The sequence below is a fragment of the Dermacentor andersoni genome, chromosome 6 (assembly GCF_023375885.2).
Source record: "Dermacentor andersoni chromosome 6, qqDerAnde1_hic_scaffold, whole genome shotgun sequence".
Taxonomy (NCBI): domain Eukaryota; kingdom Metazoa; phylum Arthropoda; class Arachnida; order Ixodida; family Ixodidae; genus Dermacentor; species Dermacentor andersoni.
In genome coordinates, this window is record NC_092819.1 from 5844339 (window position 1) to 5871767 (window position 27429).

The 27429-nt window shown below is 45.8% G+C and overlaps 1 protein-coding gene across 1 annotated transcript in view; it reads left to right on the forward strand.

The window, feature by feature from the left end:
• Positions 1-27429, forward strand: part of fwd (phosphatidylinositol 4-kinase beta fwd) — a 151119-nt gene that overhangs the window by 45944 nt on the left and 77746 nt on the right. The window contains exon 7 of the mRNA XM_050170317.3: positions 7366-7535. Within this exon, the coding sequence (XP_050026274.1) occupies positions 7366-7535 (170 nt within the window). The remainder of the gene's footprint in view (positions 1-7365; positions 7536-27429) is intronic.

A 27429-nucleotide genomic window follows, 5' to 3' on the forward strand; every position in this document is an offset into this window, starting at 1 on the left:
GCGGCAATAACAGAGCCATGTCCACTTTGAGGGGACAAAAACGGAGATGGGCGCGCTTAGCTGCCAGTGACATAGAAACACATGGCCGGCATGCTGCGGAAACTGTGGCATCTATCTTCACTACTATCCTAATACGGCATGTTTCCGCTAAGGGTGGGTGAATATCTTAGCTGTGTTACAAGTGTCGGCGTATGAATAGGGTACACTTCTAACGTATCAATGTAAACGTGGCTACTATCGGTGCCGCTCGCGATTTGTTGCGTTCCCACGAGTGCAGACGAGAAATATCGAGAGGGGCCCTTTATATTGTTGTTGACCAAAACCATTATGAAGCCTACAAATAATAAAGGCAAGTTTGGTTATACCTCTTTTTCTCACGGAAGTGCGGAAAGTGATGAAAGTAATAAAATGGGGCATCTACTTAAGAATGTTTGGTGCGTGCAGACCACTTGGTTTGTCTTGAAGAGTCATTCGCGTAGCATTCAACAGATGGTAAGCGCAATCATTATTAGCTAGACTTGGCACACGACATATCGCTGCAGCAAGTTCGGGGTGCAATTACACGGGAAAATAAAAAAAATCATATTTTGACGACGAAATTTAGGGGTGCGATCATTACGCGGGTGCGATCATTATGTGAGCAAATACGGTAGTTTTTTGCATGATGGAGCCAGCTGTGGAAGAAGATGCCAACGAACATGCAAGCAGTGTTTGTGAAGCCCTCTGCATCTTCCTGCGTGAGACAAAACAAATTGCATGTTAAAATTCTTCTAAATACTTAAAATGTTCACAAAATATCTAGCTAAATTTTTTATTATTCATACCTGTAACATTAGACACTTTAAATCCCATTTGCAAGATACTTATTTCATTACACCCTAAATCATAAAAAAATGCCAATAGTTCCTTCACCACCTGGTTCATGGCCAATCCCCCACAGTGGGTTGCACCATTTCACTAGGGAACAAGAACAACAAGTGGCACTAGCGCCAAGAATTTTTTAACTCCTTTTTGAAAAAGTACAAAGCATTTTTTTGAAAGCATCTGTTCTTACCCTTGTGCCTGGGACCCCTTTGGATCCCATGTGCGACAAGGGTAGTTCGAAGGCACAATACAGCTCCCCCAGCCCACAGGGGTATGTGCCATTGAGGTGTGACCCTTTCTGCAATATCACGAGGATCGACCCGCATGATTTGTTTTTGTAAACATCTCGGACACATTCTCTTTCCAGATCTTAGCCATAGACAGCTTCGCTGTAAGAACTTAGCATATTTTTGGCACTATTTCAAAACCTTGCAGTTAATGTGGGTCGAAAGAAGTGTTTCAAATAAAGCATTGGAAGCATTTTTGGACTTCTGAACTAAGTTGAACCATGGCCTCCAAGATTGACGCTCGCCGGCTGGTTTTACTCCGGTCGTCGCTATTTGCCACGCTCCCCAGCAAAAAAGTGTCATGTGCCGCAGGCACCCGGCTACTCCGAAAGGGCACTGTTAGCCTAGGTGTAGGCACTAGCGGAGGCCACAGTAGAAGGCAGACCACGTGAGATCTCGGCGTGCGCATTGGCTCTTTTCTCACGTTTTGCAGAGCGTTTTTGCAGCCAAGGGAAAGGGGCAGTGCCTAGATCTTCCGAATGCATTTATTTTGGCCTAATTTACGAAGGAAGGCACAGCAACTGCCCAATTTTCTGAAATGAGATCATTGTAATGACATGCCGTTTTGATTGTGTTAGCATGATGTTATTATATTCGTGTCTGCTTCTTCACAGCATAACATATCCTGATGTGAGAAGTAATAGGGGTGTTCTGGCATTCTGCTTTCTTCAAGAGACATATGGATGGAAATTGAGTTGATTGTGGTCGCTGATGCATTCTGTTATCCTCGTCCCCTGAAACATAGCCTTATATTTGATCGCACAGATATTTGATGAGGTACAGACTAACCCAAGCAGGGTTACTTTCTGTGTTATAAGAAGCCCGTCTGAATGTTAAAGCCATTGGGGGTCGTCAGCTGTCATCCCCATAGGTCGCTGTGCAATGAAGGCTGGCAGCTCTGAAAGATCTTTAGGTATTCAGACTTTGACACCTGCTTGTGGCTATGTTCTTATATCTAATATTTGCATTATTATCTATGTCTACGCAAGTCATTCGTGTCTTTTGAATCCTGCACATGTTTCCAGAAGCTTAGCAAAACCAAATACTGTCAGGCTAGTTGGTGCAGGTACAAGCCCACTCGTTACAATCCCAATTGCCATCGGAAAAACTGTCATAGGGAAACTGGTCACACCAGCCAGCTGGTTCGATGCCATCTTGAAATAGGAATTCCGGAGAGGGTACCCTATTCTCATTTGGATTTATGTCACTGCAACCTTGTAAACTAAAACACTGAGCTCAAAGGGGAATGGAGGGTCGGTATGGCATAGGTCGGCAAACTAACTCATGAGTCCACTCATTCAGATTCACTCAAACTTGCACTGACTTGCGGGTGTGAGGCTGGACGAGTAGAATTTTGGCGAGTCTGAGCGTGAGCGAAAAAGGTGGAGTGAGTTCTGATTATTTTTTACTTCAGTCAATGTCCTATTTTTCAGACTCCCTAGGGGCCACGAAAACGTAACTCTAAAGGCCTGCCAGTACACTTATTATGCGTATCGGCACTGGTACTGTGATAGGAGACGGCGGGTGCACGCATGTGTAATTAACAAAAACAGTATCCCTTGCCCCTTCCTTCTTTTGGTACGCTTCACTGCAGTACATGGCGTATGCTTCACCGCGTAACACTGCTGTATTAAGGCGAAGCTGACTTTTGCGAACTGCCATTATGTAACGCGTCGTGCTTTCCGAGCTTCGAAGCCATTGGCGAGCATTACAAAGGCAACGTCGGCACCATTGCTAACAGCAGATCATTGTTACAATTAAAAACATGGCACCAAAAAGCAAGAAACTTGGTAGCAAACATCGAAGTAGCTAGGCCTAGCATTGCCACAGTTGGTGGCTAAACATGCCAGCAAATCTGCATGCGAGAGTGCCGGTTCGAGGAGGCGAAATAATCAAACTGACAGTGGTGGTGGCTTCGATTAATGCCATTTCGGGCCCGCATTCATGGCAAAAAAGTCCGGAAAATCGGATGGCTGAAGGCTATTTGCATCCGAAAGTTCAGATGTTCTTATACATTGACTCCATGGGGTACGCGCTGGTGCGGCGAAGGCGCCCGAATCATCGGGCATGTTCGAAAGATTGGGCATCCGGAAATTGGTCGTTGACGTTACATGGTGAATTTTGGAAAAAGCAATCATTAAAATCGTTGCAGCCACGGAAACGTCAAAAACTTATCCAAGCGGCATGCACCATACTTCAAACAACTGTATCAAGGGAAAAGAAGGACCTATCGCAAAGCTGTACACCTTGAGTCATTTCCAAATCGGTAAAAGATCATGTAGCAGTGCAAAGGTATTCTTTTCTCGCCTCATATAAGCTGCTGCAACCGTACCAGATCTCCCAAAAGCCTTCCCAGCGCATGAACAGCCATCGGTCACGAGTGCCACAGAGGAGGAGCCGGCCACGCCCACCTCTGAAATTACGTTCTCCCCATGCGATCGGGACGGCCGATGGAAAACCAGCCAGCGCATGCTAATCTCAGAGGCCATGGTTCAACTAAAGCAAATTTTGAATTAATGAAAGTACACTGTATGGTACTAATATTCATGCTCCTAAAGTGCATTCTGCCTTCTTCTAGGGAACACCAAACAAATTAAGCACAGAAACTTAAGCACAGACCATGGAATAAAGTTAGCAATACAATATGTAACAGTGCGGAAGGCCCCATATTGCCACAGCAGTGTCAGAAACAGCTCTGAGCGCTGTTCTGTCGTTAATTTTTTTAGGGATGGGTGAGCAGTACATTTAGTTTTAAATTGAGTTTGAAGTGAATAGTAATTTGGTTGAACAATCTTGAATTGTATAGTTCATATACATTGTATACCATATATCTTGGTAAAGAAAAATGCAGGAGCATTTTGTGTAATTATGCTAATACAAATATGCAAATATCAATTTCTTGCCTTGGAAGTAAATAATTGTGGTCTTTGCATAAGACCTTGAGGAAGAGCCAGAAGGAGAAAGAAAAGGGGAGGGGAGACCACTTTAGTTGCGTAGATGACAAGTTAATTTTCAGTGCTGCTATGCAGTTATTTTCATGCAAAAATGTAAGTTACAAATTTTTTTTACAATGCATGCAGTATGGCTAGCAGTATAGAAAGTTAATTTACAGAGTTTTGCTCAATGTTGTGGTTCAATATTAGTAGAACTTCGTTGATATGTTTTTGAATAGACTGTGAAAAAAAAATTAAATATGTAACAGTGCGGAAGACCCCATTTTGCCACAGCAGTGTTAGAAACAGCTCTGAGTGCTGTTCTGTCGTTAATTTTGGTTGATACTCGATACCTGTCTGGAAACCCTGTGAACAACTGTGGCACTGTTGCCCCATGTATATAATTGGGTGTCAGAAAATAAAGGGGACCATTCGTGGGGTATGACTGGCTGGCTCTCTTCTTCGTTGGCCCGTAGACTGTGATACCTCAAGCGCATGTATAGTTAGAGACGCATACTATAATCTCCGACAGTGGCCCCTTTTCAATTTTTTCATCACTGCATAACATGGCTGTATTGCGGCAAAGCTGACTTTAGAAAGCTAGCAAAATCTACAATGCTTTGTGACACCCTTATAGGACTGACAATGGTGTACTTCTAGCACTTGGTACTTGTGAATTTGCCTCTGCACCGTGAGATGCGGGAACATTACAGAATGGCACTCAAATCAAATTGGAACATAATACATGTCTTAGGTCGGTACTGAAAAAATGCGACGTAGCATCTGGAAAAATGCAACGGGAAGAAACATATAGTATTCTACTGTACTTAAATCTTGTGATGTCATTGTCTGTGGGGGTGTTTCTCGTTTACCCTTTGCATGGCTTGACGTGTGTCGCTTGCCACTGCAATTCCATGAATTCCACAGGTCGCATGCGATTTTGACTGCAACAACTGCGCAGTACCAGCAGTTCATTGTTGGTGTTTTGTACTTGCAAGCTTAATTTGTTCCACCCAGTAAGTGCACAAACTTAATGCAGACTGTATTTTGTGTAGATAATGCACACCGTGGCCTTCTACAGCTCTCGGTCTATCCCGTGCACGTAACCTTAACGGCAAATTTCACATGATGGTCCCAGCTAATTTTCGTCATGCCAACACAGCTTTGGCTGTTAGGCTTGGCAGTCGCCATCTGCTTTGCTAGATGGCGACTGAAGTTGTGGTTTGCTCAACGAGAAACATCGCCTAGGAAAGAAAGAATACTGGGGACAGCGATGAACAGCACAGTTATTTAGATTTTCCTACACCATGTGCACCAGTGATATCGGAATGATCGAGATGCCATTCAATTTCCGAAACTTTGACAATTGAAAAGTCGGTCAGCGGCATGGTGGCCCAGTGGTAGCTTCGTTATGGGCTTGTCCTGGCTATGAGCTGTGTCAATGTAACTTCTTCACCTGGAACTGAAACTTGATTGTATGTCTTCAAATTGATATTCATTGGTTCCAAATACAGTGGAACCCCGTTCATACATTTTTCACCAGACCGAGGAAAAAGAACGTAACAGCCGAGAAAACGCAACAGTGAGGAAAGCTCTGAAAATGAGTGAAAAAAGTGCAGCTTCAACTCTAGACAATTTATTTCCACAAAGTGCGCTTAGAACTTAAAAAAGTCCAGAATGGTGGCTTGCCGTTTCTTTCGCTCGCTAGAAATCGCCACACGTTTCTCAATAGCCTGGAAGGCCGCATTGCTGTCAGCGTCGCTGTGAGGTGCGACGTACCTGCGGAGGAGGTCCAGAGCCGCGACGGCTTCTCCAAAGCTAGGATTTGGCAACTCCCCGGCATCATGCGGCTTGTGCTCCTCGTCGTCACCGCGCCACGGCAATGGCAACGGAAGAAGGAATATCCGCGGGAAATGTTGCCCTCTTTGGCGTAATCATACTAACGTGCTAACGATTGTTTAGTATTGCTGCGGAGCGCGCGCGTCCGAGCAGCCCAGTTGCGCGCAGCGCGGCGTGGTTTCGCGAGAAATGTCAGCAAGAGAGGAGAGCTGGCCAGATAGGCGGAGCAACGCCATGAGCAATGCCAACTTCCGGCTTCCCTTTAGCTATAGCTTCACAAAGAGTGACGTCAGGGCCTCTCCTGAGTTTCTTTACTCCGTGAGTCGACCCGTCCAACAAACCATGTGGTGACCGTAATCACAGTGATGATAGTGAGAGCATTTTTCACGAATGGCCACCTAGTGGCGGCCTCTCAAACTGGCGTGCAGCTTCTTGCAGCCAGTTCCATAGCCAAGCCCGGTCAAAACTTGTCAAAAGCCAAAATGGCGGTTGGAGCGCTTTGCCTACTTTAGCCCAGGTGGGTTCGGGTTGCGACGCATCATGCGGGAACGTTTTCACAGCTACTACGTAACAGCGGGGTTCCTTATACATTGGATCCTATGGAAGCTATGCCGGGACCGGATGAAAACGACGTAGCAGCCGGGAAAACGCAGCAGTGAGGAACGTAACAGCAGGGTTCTACTGTAATTAAAAAATTATGAATACTGAAATTTGATACAAAGTTAATAATACTAAATAGCATAACATTTGATTGAATATCCAAAATATTGAATGTTCGCCCAACCCTAGTTTTCTCACATATTTTTGTAATGCCATGGTTGCATGAATATAGTGAGAGATTTCTTGCTCTTTGTAACCGGGAAGTACGGTGCTGATGCAGTGCAAGGTCCTATCCCATCTGCTAGGTTTGACCACATGAGCACTAAAAGACAGGCAGCATCATGTGATATGTAGAGCTCTCTAGATAGCTAATGTGCCAAGGATTGCAGCGTGCTCCAACATAGGCTACGTGTTGAGGTTCCACTTGTAAAGATCTAAGTGGTGGAATGAATAATTTACAAGTACAATGAAATCTTGATATAACAAACCTCATGGTATCGTCAAAAATTTTTTGTTGTTTTGAAATATTGTTTTGTATTTTCCATATCTTTGTTAGCCTGAAAGAAGACATTGTTGCTATAAAGTTTGTAATATGATGAGATTTCACTGTGTTAATTATATCGATTCTTCACTGCAGTAGCTGTCACCACCTCACCATTTTTTGTCACCATTTTTTAATTTTCCAGGATTTAAAAGGTCCACTTTACATCTGTAGTTGCATTGTATAGAGCAAGAACAGCAATTATTTATAGGTTGCTGCTTTTTTTTTTTTTTTTTAGCATGCTATTTTATGGCTACATTTTCTGAAACCAAGGCCTCATTTTTGATGTCCCATGTTGCAGGTATGAGTGGTGGAGGGAGCCGGCACATCCCCGAGTCTAGTCGTAAGGCAGCTCTACTGGGGGACCTGGGCTCAGGCCACGCCTTTGACAATGGCTGTGCCTGCTACGACAGTTGCGATGGCATCGTTGGGGATCTGCGTGGACGAGCCAGGGTGGAGTGCCATTGCCAGGTCAGTGGACAGGCCCACTTTGTGCGGCAGGTTGAATTGGCAATGGTGCGACGCCTTTTTGGTGTGCGCCATACAGCACAGACAGTGTGCGACCAGCATAAATTGTCACGCAAACAGGAAAAATGCAGACCAAAATATTTGTTCATTTGTTCACATTCTTTGGGGGCTTCACACACTTTCTGGGGGCTACCTATTTATGTATCTATCTGCGTTTGTATCTAACCATTTTCCCACCTACCTGGGCCACTGGGTATTTAGTGGTGAAAAAGGTAGTGCATCGTGCTGCTGTGCGGAGGTGACAAGGTAAAAAACCAACCATCGGACCAACTTGGGTCACTGAGTATGTGACAATGTGTATATGCATGCTGCTATTCAGTCAACCTCTTTTGTGCCGACATGGGTCATAGATACGGGACTGGGTAGGTACTGCTGTTTGAAGAAACCCTTTGATGCCAACATGGCGTGCTGGGCATGTCCCTCTGGGTCTGTGCTGGTCTCCACTGAACCTTTTCGATGCCAACTTTGGTCACTGGGTATGCGCCAATAGGTGTGTGGCACTCTTCAATGAATGTCCTTGATGCTATCTAGGGTAACTGGGTATGTGCCACTGGGAATATGCCAGTCTACAATGACGAAAAAAGGTCCCTTAAATTTCTTCGATGCTGAGTGGAATCGAACCGACGTTACAAGCACTGCTGAAGGACAGCAACCCAATGCATGAGCAGTGTGCGCCACAAATGTGCTGGGTATGGGCCGCTTTTCAATTAATGCCTTTCTGAATTATGGGGTTTTTTGTGCGAAAACCTTTCATGCCTTTAATGCCTTTTACGCCACCACTTTAGCGAGCTACACCGTGAGTGCACTATGTAAGTGCCAGTGTCTGATAAGTGAGAGAACAATTCTGTCTACACTCGACATTCGCAGGCACTGGTGCACCAAGCTTGTCGTCTCAGAAACCATGTGCGGAATAGATGCCACTAGACGGTGTAGCATGCCCAGAAAATTTTTCTTTTCCTTTTCCTTTCTTTTATTTTTTTCCATGGCTGAGGCATGCAGTTGACATGCCTGCCCGTTGCGAAGGGTGAAACCGAATTGCATCATCATCAAGAGTGAGAGAGGAGCCCGGTTGCCACATGCCGCATTTTTCTGCGTTCGCATGCAGCGGCATGCTATGCATTTCGGAGGCCACACGCAGGCTTTGCAGGGGCGGTGCTAGATAGCAGAGTGTTCTTACGGAAATGTGAACGAGCACCTCCGCTGCATCACATGCCCCATACATGACCCGTTGAAACGGTGGAGATATGTTGTGTCGCTATATTCATTCAATTACAGTAAAACAGGCTGTCTACCAACCAGGAAAACTGGGAATTCTCGGGGATCTTGAATAGTCTGGAAATACTCGGGGAGAACTCGTGGAATTTTTGCTTCTATCACGGAAAATTTGTTGTAACTTTATCGAAAGTGAACGAAGGTCGCGATAACGCTAGCTGGCTCGAGTAAAACAGAGAAGAATCGTAACGAATCGTCGTTGACGCTGTGTCAACGGGTGGAGGACTTGCCATTTTACAGTCAAGGACCGACTTCCGGACGTCCGACGGCTTCGCTGCACCACCACGTATACCACAGGTTCAATGTATAAGAACGTCTGAAATTTTGGACTCAAGAACTTTCGCTGTCCGATTGTCCGGACTTTTTGCCGTGACCGCAGGTCCGAAAAGCAATTAGTCAAAGCCACCACCTTCGATTTTGAATATCTCGCCGCCTCGAACTGGCACTCTCATGCAGATCCGCTGGCAGCCGTAGCCATCACCGCAGAAATGCCAGGCGTAGCTGCTTTGCTGTTCGCTATTAAGTTTCTTACCATTTGGGGCCACGTTTTTTATTGAAAGGATTCGCCGCTGTCAGCAATGGCATCGACTCCACCTTTCTGGTCCTGGCGATTGGCTTCAGAGCTCAGAAAGCACGGCGCGTTGCATAATGCTGGGTCCTGAAAGTCAGCTTTGCCTCAGTAATATTACGCAGTGAAACATAAGCGTAGGAAGGGGCAATTGTCACGGGACACAGTACGTATTCCTTAATTACACACGCGCGCACCTGCCACCTCATGTCACAGTACGAGCACCAATGTGCCTAATAAGTGTACTGGCAGTCCTTCAGAGCTTTTTCGGATGTGTCTGTGGTGATTTCGAGCCCTCAAGATTAGTAAAAGACGCATTCATTTTCTTGCCATCCTCCATTTTTCTAAATTCCCAGTTTTTCGGACGTTTTGGCGGCTCCTAGGGAGTGCGAAAAATTGGACGTGGACTTTACAACTAGCCAAGAGGATGCTTCAAATGGTCCGTGGGGCAAACATGCAGCGGAAGGACAATGAGAACAAAAAGGACTTCAACATTGAGGAATGAATGGGAAAGGAAGTGTGCTGCCACTTGTTGAGCTTGAGCTCAAAAAAACAAAGTGTTGCCTGATGCTGAGATGCAGGCGTCCCTCAGCCAAACCTAAATAAAATCTTTAAATCAGTGAAATGCAACACTGAGGCATTGTGCAGGGGCTGAGAGTATGTCAGGACAGTTCAGGTTGACTTAACCCTTTGAAGGTTTTTGCCGTACATGTACGGCGGTTGTTTTTTGTCCCGCAAGGTCTTTGCCGTACGGGTACGGTTTCATCCCTCCGTTTGAAATTTCGCGCCATAATGACGATGCATGCTTACTGGGAGGTGCTGCCACCTCTTAGGACTTACAAGAAGCGTTTAAAATTTGAGGTACCTTCTTGCAGAGATAAAGAGAACGGATTTCTAGCTTCAGCACGTCGCGCAGGCTGCGGCAACACCCCTTTTGCGGTTTCGGTTTCGCCGCGTGATCGCAACGGAGGCGCGGGAAACATGATTTTTCTCTTTGTCGGCACTATCTTGCAGAGGCGGCAGTAGTTGATTTCCATCTTGATTGGCGCTGCTCATAGCTGCTTTATCAACGCCGCTCACGAGGTATTCTCGCTCTCTGCGGCAACGCAGTTTCGGTTCCGCCGCGTGATCGCAACGGAGTCGCGCGAAACGTGAGTTTTCTCTTTGTCGGCACTCCCTTGGAGGGGCGGCAGAAGATGATTTCTACCTTTATTGGCGCTGCTCATAGCTTCTTTATCACCGCCGCTCACGAGGTGTTCTCGCTCTACGCAGCAACGCAGCGCGTACGCGGTTTTGGTTCCGCCACGTGATCGAAACGGAGTCGCGTGAAACTTGAGTTTTCTCTTTGTCGGCACTCCCTTAGAGCGGCGGCAGAAATTGATTTCTATCTTGATTGGCGCTGCTCTTAGCTTGTTTATCCCCGCCGCTCACGAGGTATTCTCACTCTCCTTGTTTACTGAGTTTCCGTCGAGTTCTTCAGATGCGCAGCAAAGCGGCGACATAGCCGAACACACTGCCGGTTCTCTTGACACCGACAGCGATGACTCTTCCGATTCTGACTTTGCTCCGTTCACCGAGTCTGAATCGGAAGGCAGTTTTTCTTCAGAAGAGGACAGCTCATCTTCAGACGAAGAGCTGCATTCAACCAGTTCGACCTCCGACCTCAGCGCAGCCGCAACATCTAGAAAGCGGGAAGAAGCGACGACACCCAGTGGGACACAGGTGATTTTTCGCCATCTCTTTTCAACTTTGATGACTCGCAATCAGGGCAGGTTGCGGCCTCTCTGCTCTCGCCAGAAGCAAGTGAATTGGATTATTTCCAATTGTTTTTCGATTAAGAACTTTTGTCACACATCGTCACCGAAACGAACAAGTATGGGAGTGAAAAAGCAGGCGCATGTCACTCAGGCGCATCGCGGCTCAGAGCCTGGGCGGCCGTGGACCTCCCGGAGCTTTACTGCTTCTTGGCAATAGTGTTGGTTATGGGCCTGGTGCGGAAGAACACCCTGCGGGACTATTGGTCGACAGACCCGATGCTGGTGACCCCGTTTTTTCGGGAGATTTTTTCTGTGAACCGCTTTGTTCTTCTGCTGAGCGTCCTGCACTTCAGTTCAATAACGGAGCAATCCGATCGCCTAAGAGCTATCAGACCGGTCAAGGAGGCCATTCAGGAAAAATTTTCCAGGCTTTTTCTTCCATACCAAGATTTATGCATAGATGAATCTCTGATGCCTTGGAGAGGCCGCCTTTCATTCCGGCAGTACATACCGTCCAAAAGACACCGGTTCGGAGTGAAGATGTTCATGATGTGCGACGTGAAAACCGGGTATGTACTGCGATTGCTAGTTTATACAGGAGCTACAGTTACCCTGGACAAAAGAAAGGAGCTTGGTTATGCGAGCTCTGTTGTTGCTGACCTTCTGGCAGACTTTCTTGGAAAAGGGCACTCTTTTTTTGTGGACAACTGGTACACAAGCCCAGTGCTCTTTGAATTTCTGCAGAGCAACAGAACAAATGCATGCGGAACTGTGCGTATCAACAGGAAGGGCCTGCCCTCTTTCAAAAAGAAGTTGAAGAAGGGTGAAATACAAAGCTTCGACAGAAACACTCTGCTTGCCTTGAAATGGTGCGACAAGCGCGAAGTCACTATGTTGACAACAATGCATGGACTGGAGATGCAAGATTTCGATAAGGTGGACAGAGCGACCGGAGAAAAAAAGAAAAAGCCTGCATGTGTACTTGAGTACACGAAAAAAATGGGACTCGTCGACAGAATAGACATGCAGCTGAGCTTCAGTGAAAGCATTAGGAAGACTCTGAAGTGGAACAAGAAGTTCTTTTTTCACCTGCTCGACATGACACTGCTGAACGCATTTATTCTCTACTGTGAGAGAACCGGCACCCCGGTAAAGTTGGCTGTGTTTAGAAAGAGAGTCGCTACCCAAATATTGGAACTGTACCAAACCCAAATCCAATGACCAAGGCGCGGAAGACGAACCACAGACAACCCGCTGCGACTGACAGGGCGCCACTTCCCAGAGAGAGTGCCTCAGACCTCTGCCCAACGCAGCCGCACGCAGAGAAGATGCCATGTGTGTGCCAACACAACTCGTCGCCCCAAGAGAAGAACAGACACGCGTTTCAGGTGTGCAGACTGCGATAAGGCGCTGTGCGTAGACCCATGTTTCAAGGAGTACCACACTCTGAAATACTACTGAACATTTTGCAGTTCAAAGTGATGCCGACACCAAAATACTGTTCCTAATTTTTTTTTTTTACTATTTATTCCCGACTTTACACATTTTGTACATTCAAGATCCGCAATAAAGTAATTTGACCACCAGGGAAAGTTTTTTTCGAAATAATTCGACCCTCCAAGGGTTAATTACCAGCTGTCGAGAGAGAATCTCATTTGTGACAAAGTTCGGGCCTCACACCAATGAGCTTGCTATCAGTTGATAGAAATAGTTAATACTTGAAAATATTTCATTCGGTATGCGTCTCCTTCTTATTCGTATTTGAGAATGTTCAACTCAATTTGCAGTGGATTTTACCATTCTTTTCAAAGGTATTTTATTCACTGTGCAGTTTACTAACCCCTTCCTTCTGTTTTCTTTTTTGAATAATACCGTATTTTCACGATTTAAGTCGACCACATTTCTTAAATTTGAAAGTCTGAAGTTGGGGGGTCAACTTACAATCGAAACCAAAACATGGCCCCGCCAAAAAAGCGAGACCAACGGGAGCTACAACGTAGTTACGATTTTATGTTTGCTCTATGGCCCTACCCGTATCTTTTCGCTATCCCACGTGTTTGTTCGCTTTTCGGAAGGGTTTTTAAAAATTTTTGAGATTTTTACAATGCATGCAACACTCATGGGGGGGTGTCGATAGTTGATGGAAGCGCCGCAGTTCCCATTTGCGGCGGCACCCTCAGAACGGCGGCAATGGCGGGGAGTATCGGTAGTTCATGGAAGAGCAGACACCACTCGCGGGTTTCTCTTTCTCTGTTGAAAGGCATTGGCATTGGTTCCACTTGACTGCCGTCTACGTGCTACTTCTATGCTTCCTCAGACCTCATGAGTGCTCCAGGCCCACTAATCGTTCGGCACTCATTCACAGCAGCGTTCAAGAGGGCTGCCATCCTTTATGCCGAAGAAACAAATCACTGCGCAGCGGGCCGCAAGTTCGATGTTTCTGAACGGGTGGTGCGAGAGTGGCGACTGCAGCGAAGTTAAATTTTGACCTGTGACGACAAGTGAGGAATTTCTCACGTGCCGAAGTCTGGACGCTTTCCGGAGCTGTAGGATAAGCTTGCGGCGTATGTCGCTGAAATGCGTGATCGATCCCTGCCAGTTAAGTGCGACATGGTCATGAAACAAGCCCGGATCTTCGCCTTAATTTTAAGGCCCTGCTCCGCCGTGAGTACAACGAGTGGCTGGCGGCAGAAGACTGCGAAATTACGCCAACCGGACCTGACAAAGGAGCCTCCCTGACGGCTGCGTGTGGTTGGGTGCATTCGGCGTGGGGTGCTGTTCCACAAGATGTCATGGTGCGGTCGTTTGCCAAATGTGAAATTTCGCGGGACCACGACGCGCTGTGGGCCGCAGCAACCATGACGATGGCAGCACTAGTGAAGACGAGTAGTCCAGTGACCATGTCAGCTACTAATAAATTTTCGTTATCGAATGCGCCCTCGGGTATATTCTCCCTTTTTTTTTTTTACCTGTCACGCGATATCGGGGGGTCGACTTACATTCGAGTCGACTTACAATCGTGTAAACACGGTATAAGCGCTACTCCTTACTATTCAAACTGGATTAAGTCATTTTTATTTTTTAACATGCTTACTAGAGAGTGATAGCATTGGGCAACATGGTGTGAGCCGGTCTTGACATATAAAACAAAGTTCTTTTTCACTCAGGGAATTTTGTAAAGGCACTCAGGGAAAACCTGGAAAACTCTGGGAATTTGGAAATGTCAACTTGGTAGACGCCCTGTAAAACCTCGTTAAGCCGTATGCGCTTAAACAGTAGTTTCGTTTTAAAAGTAAACTCAAATCCCTGACTCAGCGGCCATTGAACATAATGTGTTTTGTATCCACATAAACCATACCAGCTTATTGCATACGTATCAGTTGACACATAGTGTTTCCACTTTTCATCGCGTAAACACAGCAGTGCGTCGTCTCCATCGGGTCACCCAGCAGAACAACAAGCCTCAGGGATCGGAACCATGGATCAGAACAACAGCCTACAAGCGCCCTGTGCGTTTGCACGTGAAGCCAAATCAACATCATTTCGGCACTGTGCCAGAGAGCATTGTGGTATAGTAGTGGCGTCGGTGGTGACGTGCAAACAAGAACTTGCGTCATGCCGAAGCTTGGATAAAAAAGATGCTGGGCAATTGGCATAGAAGAAAAATTAGACATCCTTCGTGCTATCAAACGTGACATGAAGGAGTTGGCACTGGCACACGACAGGGATCTACTGCTGACTACGGTGTGTGGCATTTGGGATGCAAAGCAGTTCCTCGGCAGCGCTGCTGTGACCGCGAAGAGATGTCGGCTACGAGGTTCGACTTTTCGCCATCGTTGCCTCTGATGTTGCCAAAGTGTCGCCTGGCGATAGTGATGGGGACAACACGGAAAGCGACAGCACGGGTGATTCAGGCCCAACAGTGGCAGATGCTGCACGTTACGTCAGCCTCACGAATGCAGTCGTCACGACGAGAACAGCACCCCCCAATGAAAAAGGTGCCCCGTGACATCTGTAACGCTACCGTGCCCGTGCACGGAGAATATGCAACGCCAACGAGGAATCTGCCATGCGAGTGTTGGCCAAGAAGAGGGGGCTGGCTGAAAAGCTGGCTCGCAAGCTCAGTAAGTTTGGGTCCGCGGTCTTCGCTGTTAGGCTGCTGCAGCATCAAACGAAAATAACACTTTTGTCGCGCGAAGTGAATAATTACTTCAGGTTTCTTTCCCCTTTCATTGCCTTCTCTCCAAGTTCTGTTTTTGACAGGTAAGTGGGCGATCTCATGCTATTTCGGTTAAGCAGTACTACCATTTAGTACATACTTTTTCCGAGCTCCAGCCAACTACAGCTTAACGAGGTTTCACTGTATAAATGTATTATACCGTCGACAGTCATCATGAAATGGGTTCTGTCACCGTTTTTTGTATTAATTACCTGGAAATGTGATTTGCAATTTTTTCGTAGCTACTGTGTAAGCAAGGTGTAGTCCTAAATGTACAATCGCAGTCAAAAATACACGGCCCACGGCTGCGGGGCCACACTGCGGGCGGAGCTGCTATCTCCATTGGGCACTTGCTTTGAGGGTGCACCGAGTGATGCCAATCTTCGCCCTCACTCTCGTGCGGCCAAGTCACGCTAGTGATAAATTTCAAGTGCGGCGTTCGACTGTTTCTCAGCTGACGGCAAGTTGAAAAGAGGGTTCGTCAGTGCGCGCTTGCCTCCTTACTTCCCGCACCAGCTCACATCTCTTGCATACACGCACCGACTTTGGCAGGCGCACATTTGGCCGTTCGACTAAGCGCAGGGAACGTATGCCTGGCAGTGTACAATCTGGTTTCACGCTTCGTGTCTACGGGCGCCTCGCGACTGCGTGCCACGCTTTCGTGCATGTAGGCTCTCAATGAAAGACGCCATGCGAAGGAAATGGTACGTACACTCCTAAACAAAACTACACCCTTTTAGTCGTATCTTGCCAATCAACAATAATCATCTGTCTTGTCCGCATTTCCTTTCTTTAACGCTGGAGCCCAGTACTTCCAAGTCATGAACGGCGTGCGCGTTATCAGCATGACAGAGCATTCTCAACAGGAAAGTAGCGAGCGCAGCGTTGTCAAGAAAGGAAACGCAAGCAAGACGATGACGTTTATTGTTGTGTGGCAAGATATGACCCAAAGGGTGTAGTGTAGTGTTGTTTAAGAGTGTAGGAGTAGCAATCAAAGAGCCACCAAAACTTTGTTGGTGTCAACGCCCATCCTGACTAATGTTCCATTCTCGTTTAAGGCGAAAGTGTTACTAGGCTCGCATTGCAGAAACCGTTCGAACCTGTCAGCCGTGCCTGAAAGCCATCAGCCGCCGCCGTGCCAAGAACTACGGCAGCATGGCAAAAGAAGCAAAATGGAAGCACCCTCCTGTGCCCTGGCCATCAGCTGTGAACCAGCCTAATGCCGCACTTGAAATTTATCAAGCACGTGATTTGGCTGCACACGAGAGTGAGGGCGAAAATCGGCACCACTAGGCACCCGATGGAGATAGTAGCACCTCGTCGTGGCCCCGCAGCCGCTCCTGCGCCTGTATCCGTAGGCCACGTATTTTTGACTGCGATTGTACATTTTTGGAATTACGCCACTACTGCAGATGCAGTCAACCTTTGAAATGGAACAGTACATTCTAGTCACTTTAGACTTGTTTGCATTTGGATTTATGCTGATACAGTTGAACTCATACATAACAAATTCAATAGTTCCACGAAAAGTGGTTGCTGTATGAGTACAGTTGAATCCACTTATAACGAACCCAGATAAAACCGTAGCAGGAGGTCAAACCTTATTGTTTATGGCCTACCAGTAAAGGAAGAAGCAAGCGAAGCGCAAGAAGAGGCCGTAATCGAGGAAATAATCACAAAAATCCTTGAACTCGAACCTGCGGCCATTGAGCGCATACATCGCTTAGGAAGACGAGGACCAAACAATACACGAGGCCAGTGATATTTAAATTACTAGACACAAGAGATAAAAGTGTCCTACTAAAAAGCGGCTTTAAACTAAAGAAATCAGATCTCTCGATAGGGGAAGATTTTTCGTGAAAAGTTAGAGAGACCCGAAAGAAACTCTGGGACAGTGCAAAGCCAAACCGCGAAAATAAAGACAAGGTGTCGTTAGCGTACAACAAACTATTCATTAACAGTGTTTTCATCTGGGATGACGAAAAGAATGACAGGGTAGAAATAAAAAAGCGCGACAAAATGGAGCAAGAAAAAGAACGCAAACGTGGAAAAAAGAAAGAACGAAGTAAACTGTCCGGCAACAAGCCAATACCAGTGCAAGAAAAAATAACGTTGTTAAACGTAAACGCTCGAAGTATCTTAAATAAGGTGCAACCATTTGAAAACTTACTGCTCGATCGGGAACCAGATATAGTGGCAGTCACCGAAACATGGTTATCATAGTCTGTCTCAAGTCATGAAGTCACTCCCCCAAACTACGTACTGGTTCGGAAAGATAGGCAATCACGTGGTGGAGGCGTGGCATTAGCAATAAAGAAATCAATCCCACTGGTCATTCTTCCAGAGGTAGCTAATGCTGAGGCAATCTTTTGTAAGATTAACACTAAAGGCACAACTATAGTTGTTGGCTGCCTATATCGAAGCCCCGTATGAGGACACGAATACATAATTGCTATACAAGAATATTTGCAGCAACATGCTCGAAATTGTCTTGTTATTCTTATGAGTGATTTTAACCTTGCCGACCTTAACTGGTCTACCATGCAGTACACAAGAAAGGCTTCAGAAGCCCTTCTCGATATGATGTTAAATTTTAACTTTCGCCAAATTGTGGAATGCCCCACAAGGGTGCAAAACTCGTCTCGGAGTATACTTGACCTGATCTTGCTAACTACAGTCAACGACTGAATTTTCGGACAAGCCTGATATTTCGGACGTCTTCACGGCACCGTCACGAGCCCTATAGTATCAATGTATAAGGACATCTGAAGTTTTGGACGCTCGAACCCCCCGCCATCCAATTTTCCTGACTTTTTGACGCGACGGAAGGTCCTTTGGCTCCTCGCGCAGCGCCCTTGCGAAGGAAATCGACTTGCAGCCGAAGCATATCACCGCTTTGAACCACAACTAGCCGAATCTAGCCGTCACACACCGATTTGGACTGGCCACGCTGGCTGTGTTCATCTCCGCACTTCCGCCTTCGGCAGAGTTTCTGGAGCGGCACCATTTCGTTTGTTTGCGCAGGCATGCGCAGGCCAAGTGTGCTCTGCGACGCTAGGCCTAGGTGCTTCATCGCTCGTCAGCGAACTCCACTGTTCGCAGCTTGAGGATTTCGCTCGCCTTCGATGGCCCCCACTCCGTCTTCGTCGTCCTCGCCGATGGCATTGAAGCGCAAAAAGCAGTATCATCGATTTGTTGTTGACAGTCTGTTGACGCTGACAACGAGCTCGACTTCTGCGCACAACTGACTGACGAGGAAATAGTCCGTCAGGTTGGGAGGGATTCAGAAGACTCCGATGTTGAAAATGAGGAGCCAATGCCTGCGCCGCCTACAAGCGCCGAGTTGACGCAAGCACTGTTGACTCTTTCATCGGTGTACAGTGCTGACATGACCCTTGCTCAGATTGAGGTGAATATGATCGCATGCAACCGGAACGCCATCCAAACAACAATCAACAAGCTCTTCAAGCCACTGCAGCAATAACACCGGCTGCCCGACGATGCACATGTATATAATAAACCGGCAGTCGGCTGCATGCAGAGTTTTTGAATGCCTCTTTTTATAGTCACTTCACTGATGCTTTGGCAGGGTTTCGGAAGTCTGGTACTTCGCCCTTTACCTCTAGATCCGAGAAAAAGAAAAAAAGTGAGTTTTTTTGCATGCATTCATTTTTTTGGACTGCCTGAATTTTCGGACGTTTTTACGTTCCCTAGAGGGTCCGAAAAATCGGTCGTTGACTGTAGTAACTTCCTCTTAGAACTAGGGAAGGTAGAAATAATAGAAGGAATATCCGATCACAATATTCTTATGTGTATCTTGCCTCTAGATTATAAAATATCAGTGCAAACCGCAGCCCAAGCTATAATCAATTTCAACAAAGCAGACGACACCCACATACAAACCTATTTAGCTCATGAATTCCAAGAGTTTTCGGCATTGGCCTCAGATCCTTTGACTGATGTAAATGTTGTCTGGATGCGTTTTAAAGACATAGTGTCCCACTGTGTAACACATTTTATTCCTGTTAAATCGAAAAAAACATGAAAAATAACCCATGCATTACTCGGGAAGTAATACATGCAAAACGCCAACTCAAAAGGTTACGCAAGGCTAGCAAGGCAGCAGGCAATACCCCATCTAAGACCCCTAGGCTAGCGCTTGCAGCAAAAAATTTCAAACAGAAATCCAAAGAAGAGAAACACCACTACTTCAACACTGTACTCCCCAGCTTTATAAAGAACAACCCCCATAGATTCTGGAACCACTTTCGCCAAAAAAAAAAAAAATACAACTCAGCTCTCGTCAAGTGAAAAAGCGGATAAAGCCAACAGATACAACCAATTCTTCCGTTCAGTCTTCCCAAACGATAATGGCGTCATGCCGGACTTAGTTCCACGGACTGTTTCCACTATCGACCCACTCGTTATTACAGACGCTGGTGTTCTTAACCTTCTTCTTGCCCTGACACTAAAAAAGCATGTGGTCCAGACCCAACCAATTTCTTAAAAGGTACACACAGTGGTGCAGCAGATACCTCGGCCTTATTTTCCGTAAATCCCCATCAACATCAAAACTACCCAAAGATTGGAAAATAGCTAAAATTATTCCGATCTGCTAGTCGGGAGATAAATCTGTTGAATCAAACTTCAGACCAATATCGTTAACGAGCACGGCATGCAAACTACTCGAACATATAATTCTAAAACATTTAACTATTTTTTTTTAAAACGGAGGCATCCTGTCCCCTAACCAGCATGGTTTTCGCAGGGGTTTATCGACCATAACTCAATTAACAGAAGTCATACACGATCTCGCGCTGGGTATTGACAATCTCGGCCGAACGGGCATAATCCTACTTGATTTTTCTAAAGCGTTTGATTGTGTTTGTCGCACCAAACTAATAAACAAACTAAAAAGCATTATCGGAGGCAGAGAAATTGTTGCTTGGGTTCGTGGGCTTTTGTATAATAGGTGTCAGTTTGTTATTTTCGAACATACATCATCAGATATAGTACCAGTCACATCAGGAGTGCCCCAGGGCTCTGTGCTTGGGCCCTTATTATTTCTCGTGTATATTAATGATATAACCACTAACATAGACTGTAAAATAAAGCTATTCACGGATGACTGTATCATTTTTAGAGAAATTAAAAATGATCAAGATTGCTACTCCCTTAACAAATCACTTAGTAGTATTACAGAATGGTGCTCAGACTGGCAGGTGATAATCAATGTAAAAAAATCAGCATGCATGACTATAACAAGGAAAAAAGAACCTTCAGACTTTTGCTACACCATAAATGGTACAGCTTTGACTAAAGTACAAAAATATAAATATCTAGGCTTAACAATAACGTCAGACCTAAGGTGGGATGAACATATTGACCACATTACTTCATCTGCTATGCAAAAGTTATTTTCTTCGCAGATCACTTCAACTCGCACCCTTGTCAACAAAATTCCTAGCATACAAAACATTCGTTAGGCCGATCCTCGAATACGGAAACACTGTATGGTTTCCTCATACCCAGACTAACGTAAAGAAAATAGAAACAGTACAAAGGAAGGCCATTTGATTTATCCATAACAAATTTAGACGGGAAAACTCCCCATCTAACCTTCTAGCAATTTCTGGGCTCCTTACGCTCGAACCACGAGCGAAACAGGCACTTTTGAAATTTCTTTATCAACTCCTGTATAATTATTTCAAAATTGACATTTCAAATGACATTTCTTATTCACAAACACGACCTACCAGGCACAAACACACAGACACCTTAGTAGAATATAAATGTAGTAATGATGTGTTTAAATATTCCTTTTTTCCAGTTGCCATCCGTGAATGGAATAAGTTAAAACGCCTCTCACCACTAACACAGTCACCGTCTCAGTTTGAATTAAAATTTGAACAAATTTTCCTAGCAGGTTAAGATTGCTAGTGCTATTATTGATCGTGCAAACCACCATGTACTTGCGCCCTGTGTATGTAGTTGTGTATGCAGCATAGAATACCTAAATTGTCATTTTATCCTATTTTGAAAATTAGCATGTACTTGTGTTTGGTGTATACATTATGTAGCGCAAATTGTTTATTTTTAAAGTGCAAAACTGACGTTATACATGTATTGATCCTTAACATGATCAGTGTTGTTTGTATATGTACATATATATAGTGCCCACCTGCTATGGTCTCAGTAGAGACTGGCAGTATTGTAAATAAATAAAATAAATAAATAAATAAATAAATAATGATCCATCTGTTATAACAACCACATTTCAGCGCATTTATAATTTTCCAACTCCCCCTATGGAAACTGCTTCCAGATATAGTAAACGTTTTTTAAATCGCCGTACTGCTACAGCGAATGCCAAGACAAGCCCTACTCCAGTCCAAGTGTGACTATGATACGGCCTTCAAGATGAGCGAGCAAGCACCTCGCACGGATTCCGGAAACCGCGAAGAAGGTCATGCATGGTAACGAGTTTTCAAGGCACACCTCCAGCACCTCCAGAGCGCAGCTGTGCCGTGCACAGCATAAACAGCATGACGCAGAACATGCGCCAGTGTGATATCGGATTCCACGACGGCATCACTCTCATTTTTGCGCAATTGTCTGTGCGGCACCATATGCATTATGCCTGTTTCAACGATTTAGAACGACCATGTTTCTTTCCAACACGGGAACAACGGCCGCTCAAGCGTTCCTGGCGACATGGCCTGAGTCGTTTACACATTTCTGATTGCTGGTAACAGCTCATGGTTACGTTTTACTTTTCTAACATTGCATTTTTTTTTTTCTGTCTGAAGCGACATAGATAATGAAACTTTACAGCTCTTGTGTGGCTGATGTGCAGTCGTAATGCCAAGACCATGATTTCTGAAACCTCCGCAGAATGGTGGCATGCCGCACTAGTTTCCGAAGCTTTTTCTGGCCAGCTAGAAAGCTTCACTGTCGTGTGCAGAATACAGTCATGTCCTGCTCGTTGTAAAATATATCGCAAGCTCTTGAATAAAAGATGGCAGCTGTGCTTGCAGTTACGAAATGACAGGCAATCGGAACACTGTGGAAGAGAGGTGATCCGACGGCGGCACGAGGCGCGGCCCCTTAGTGTGACTTTCACACAAGCCGCTGCTGCAAGAGCCAGCACCTGTTCTGGGGACCTACTTTTTCACTTGCTTTGCTAGCGCTTCTACGGGCACGCTCGGCAGAGGCACCTTATTGCGATGCATATATGCAGTTCGCCTGCTTAAAACGACTCTATTTGGTTGGAGGAACGTCCCTCTATATTTCTGCCGACATTCCGAGCTTTAATTGAACTCGAGACCGCATTAGTAATTTATTAATTGAGCGCTCTAGCAGCTTTCATCTCAGCATAGCCCGGACTAGAGTACGAGTCCGAATTAGTGAGGCTTTACTGTATATTGGTTTTAATACATTGCTGGTGCCTCCTCAAAACCAAAAATAGCGAAGCCTAGTATTAGTAGTCGCTATCTGCTCCCAAATCCCAGAACAAGCCAAGCCATAAAGTAATACCTATGTGTGATTTGGTGTGCTAGTTCCATTCCGCATATATATTAATATCTTATTAACTGGAAATAGTAAAAACAGGAAACAATGTCGAGATAAGCAAAGTTGCGGAAATTGAAGTGAAAAGTCGAGTTCTACTGACCAGCTTTCCAACAAGAGCTTCTAAACAGGCTCTTCGTAAAGGTTTCAAAGAAAAAAATGACAGCATACCAGAGATGTCAACCAGCTCCGTTTTTCGGCACTACCATTTTATTCAGTGCATAAAAACTGCGTAAGGCTGGTCTGCTTTGCAGCAGCACTTGGACCTAGAAAGGCATCCTCGAGCTGCTTCACACATCGCATGAGCCGATCATTCCTGCCGCTCCACTCAACTTTATTTCGCACCAAGCAAAGCATGTTTCTTGCTTCGGCTGATGTCGGTCGGCACCTCTCGAGGTCTTCCGTCGTCGCCACCTTCACCGTCCCCTCCGTTTGTAGCCATCCAAGTGATTTCGGCGACATTGAACCGGTACATCCTGCCTACACAACGCGTCCTCATGAATGCTCGCGTCAATGGTAAGTCCGTGCCGCGTGTTGTTATGCTGCTAGGTTCCCATTTGAGATCCAGGAAAAACGTCTGCTTTGTGGTAGGTGCAGCAGCTTCGTGCGAAGCTTGTTAAACGTTCTGGTGGCGGAGTTTTTGTTGTGCTCTCAGGCAAGAGTTCAAGATATCAGCAATTTGGCGCAAGAATACTTAGATATAAATGGCAATAAGTGCATGGCATACTTGGATATAAATGGCAATAAGTGCATGGCATGTATGAGAAATGGTTCGGTGCTGCGGAAAATTGCGATTTAGCCGATTTTTTTAGATATGAGAGTTTGAGTTGACGTATTACTGTACAGCGTATTTTATTTTTGTATTAAATGGGGACTTGGTCCCAGGAGACTTCTTCAAGCAGTTTGTCTTACTCGCACGCCGCTATTCAGCACACATGCTCCAGGATCATGTGCTGCAGAATGACCACCGTGGGTTTGAGTACCACGAGCCTCTTTGTGTGCAGGGTACCACGCCACTTCTGCACTTGCTCTGGCCTGCTCTGCGTGCTGATGCGCCGCTATGCATGCACACCCAGCCATTCCGAGCTATAGGGGAAAGCTCTCCAGACAGAAACACAGGGCATTTATTAACTCTTTCGCTGTCGGACCTTTCTGGCCGTGACGCACCCCCAGTGTCGCCTTGGTTTCAGGGAACGAGCATAACAGGGAATGAACATAGCAATTTATTTTTGATTATGATTCGTATACAAATAACATAGTCAATGAAATATGCACATTTCAGTGTTCTGCAGCTGTTGTTAGTAAACATCATCATCATCATCAGCCTGACTATAACATCCGTTCAACATCCGAATCTGACGATGCGGAACTCATCTCTTCCTCGCATGAGACGCTGTCCGAGTCCAAATCCGAGCTCGGCTCGTATTCTGAATCGGAAGAGCCACCGCTCCAAAGAGCAGACGAAGGTCCCGCGCGCAGGGAGGACACGCTTTCAGTCGCCCGCACAACGGAGAGAAATGGGACGTTGTGTAATCAAGAAGACAGAGGGAGATGAAAAAAGGCTAAAACAAAGTTCGAAGGGCTTTACGTTTACTGCTGCAAGTCGGAAGCGAGGGTGCGGCGAGAGAGCGAAAACAGCAATCGAGTCACTCTTTTCGGAGAGGCAACGGCACATGCGCCCGAACTTGACGCGCCATAGCAGACACACCAACAGAAGAAAAATAAAAACCTTCAAACCAGCGGAGATAGCAGAACAACCCTTGAACCCATAACCACACGCGCGCGACGCGTGTGGTTATGGTTATGTGTGGTTTCTCAGCAAAGGGAAAGTGGGGAGTGGCAATCGCACCGTACTCTTCAATACATGGATTAACACAGGTCGAGGCGAATATACGATCTTGTAGAAAGAGTCACCAGATGGCGTGGGCAGTCCAGGAGCGCCAGCTTTGCGCTCAGGCGCGAAATTTTGAACTCGCGATAGAGAACGTACCGGTACTTCAGTGACACTGTGGGGGGGGAAGCGTGATGACGTACTGGTACGTCCTTGACAGTGAAAGGGTTAAGCTGCGTTCCGATACTACGCAAGTTTAAGGGGGGACGCAGCTTTCGCATGGCAAAAAATAGATTTTTTGAAAATCACATTTTCAGTTTCTATAACCCTTTTTCTATCCGATACCCAAATATTATCACTGTAAACCACTTAGAAGTGCGCTAAAAAATCCGTTTTATCAGCCAAGGTGGCGAAAAATCTCGCGGAAATCAATAAAGAACAGCGTTTTTCAACCACAATATCTCCGCAACGGTGCGACCGAGCGTCGCCATCTTGATCTCGTTGGAAAGCGCATTTCTCCCTCTTCAAATTTGTCGCTTCAGCTATCTACTCCATACAGAAACAAGTGCACAAAAAGCAAATGATTGAAGGTCGTGTCGGAGTCTGCGATCCGCCGCGCCTGCCATGCGACTTCAGCGTGGTTCGCCGTTGGTCTAGCGCTCGCATTGTCTGCTCGGCTTTTTGCACCTCGCGAGTATGGACGTTTCCACTCACTGTAATCTCGATGTGTCAAAACGGGTGCTACACGGAAATCGCAGTAGCGTGGCCGCTGCCTATGCTTGTGGACGTTTCAGACTCCCGGTTAAGCATTCTGAGCATCGGCGACGCGGAGTTCGCAACCAAGATTCACGCGCAGAATCCTTGGACATGCGGCTAAGCCATTCAGCACTCGAGGTGTTTCGGAATTCGTAACGATGCACGTCGCACACGCAATCCTCGGACACACGGCTAAACATTTTGTGCGTAGGGAGTCACTGACTCAGCGATCAAGCACATCACGCGCGGACTTTCCGAACCCTCGCCTGAGCATTTTGTGCATCGGCACCTCGGACCTGCAACTAAGCATATTGCGCGTTCGCTCTGTTATATTGTCAGGATAGCTCGTAACAATACCTATCATACCACTCCTTCATAAAGAGAACGTCATCATGAGCTCTGTTCACTAGGCCTCTTGGGCTAGCACAGACACCTGGCTGCAGAAGTGATTGAGGCTTCATACAAAAGTACAATTCTGGAAAGCACCTAGCAACTGCAAATCTATTTCTGGCTCTCTGATCCTAAGTTCTACAGTTATTGTCAAGTAAAGATCACTTGGGAGGCTGCTGACACTCGGAGCCTTCATTCAATAACATGGTCGATTATCAAAAGAAAAAAAAAATGCCTCACTGATTGTACTGGGGATTGCTATCAATTGGGTAGCCTGCGGATACAGGCTGCCTGAATGTACACTGGAACTATACCCATGCGCCCACAGAGTTCTGCACGTCACTTGGTTTGAAACTTGGGCACCATGCCCTTTGTAGAGCAGCAGCAAAGAATGCCCTATAAAAAGAAAAGGGGGGGGGGGGGAGCGCACCAGACCAGAAGCCACATGTACAAGAAGCCCCACACCACAAAACGCCCCAAAGACAACAAATTTGTTGCCTTTTAGAGAACTGAGGAGAAGGTGAAACTTTGAGAGCCGTTTTCTCAAAACTGTTTTTCTGCCTTTCTGCTCAGTTTCTGGAGCTGATTTCTTTGTTACTGTTTAAGACATTTGGACTCCGTTTTTTTTTTTTTTTTTCACATTTCTTAGGCTACAGTGCAGGTCGTGACATTCTCGCTTTCTTATCTTGACCCTTTGCAAGTTTACGATATGGCTATTCGTCTACCCAGAAAGTGTGCTTGATACGAAGGTAACATAAAATATGGCACTCCAAAAAACTTGTGTTGCGAAAAAAAAAATTCAAGAGTGTCACGACCTTCAGCACACATTTAGCTATGCAGTGAATACTTAACAAGCCTTCTATCACATTTTTTTTAAGTTCCTCAGGCTCTCCAGAAGGTTAGAGATAGAAAAATTCTGCTCAATAAAACTGAATAAAATGTTCCCAAGATATCACTCTGAAACTCTTATGGAAGCATCAGGGAGACATTCTAAACATTTGTGCCAATTTTCATCAAGAACCATGAAGAAATAAGGAAGTTGATTTTCAAAGCCACGTCCCCCCTTAACAACACAACCAGTTGGAATGTAACTGATATACATCATAACCACATAATCTCCACTAGCTGCTAAGGGCACACCGCAACATAGAAAAGCAAAGAACCCAGTCTAGAGAGACTGCCTATCCATCTGCCAGCGCCGGTTCCTGTGCACCCCACAGCAGAGAAAATAGAGAAACAAAGAGAGGAAGAGATTCCTTTTGCTAGATTCTAGGCCACTCTTATCAAACACCATTCACGGTTGGCTGATCCCATTGATAATGATAGCAGAATGTCGCTTTGACCAATAACAAGAAGAAAAGCAGAACTTTCCAACTTTCCAAGCAGTACTGGCAGAACTTTCCAAGTTAATCAACAAGCGAAAGACAGTTGACATAAGGAAGTATAATATGGCTAGAATTGAACATGCTCTCAGG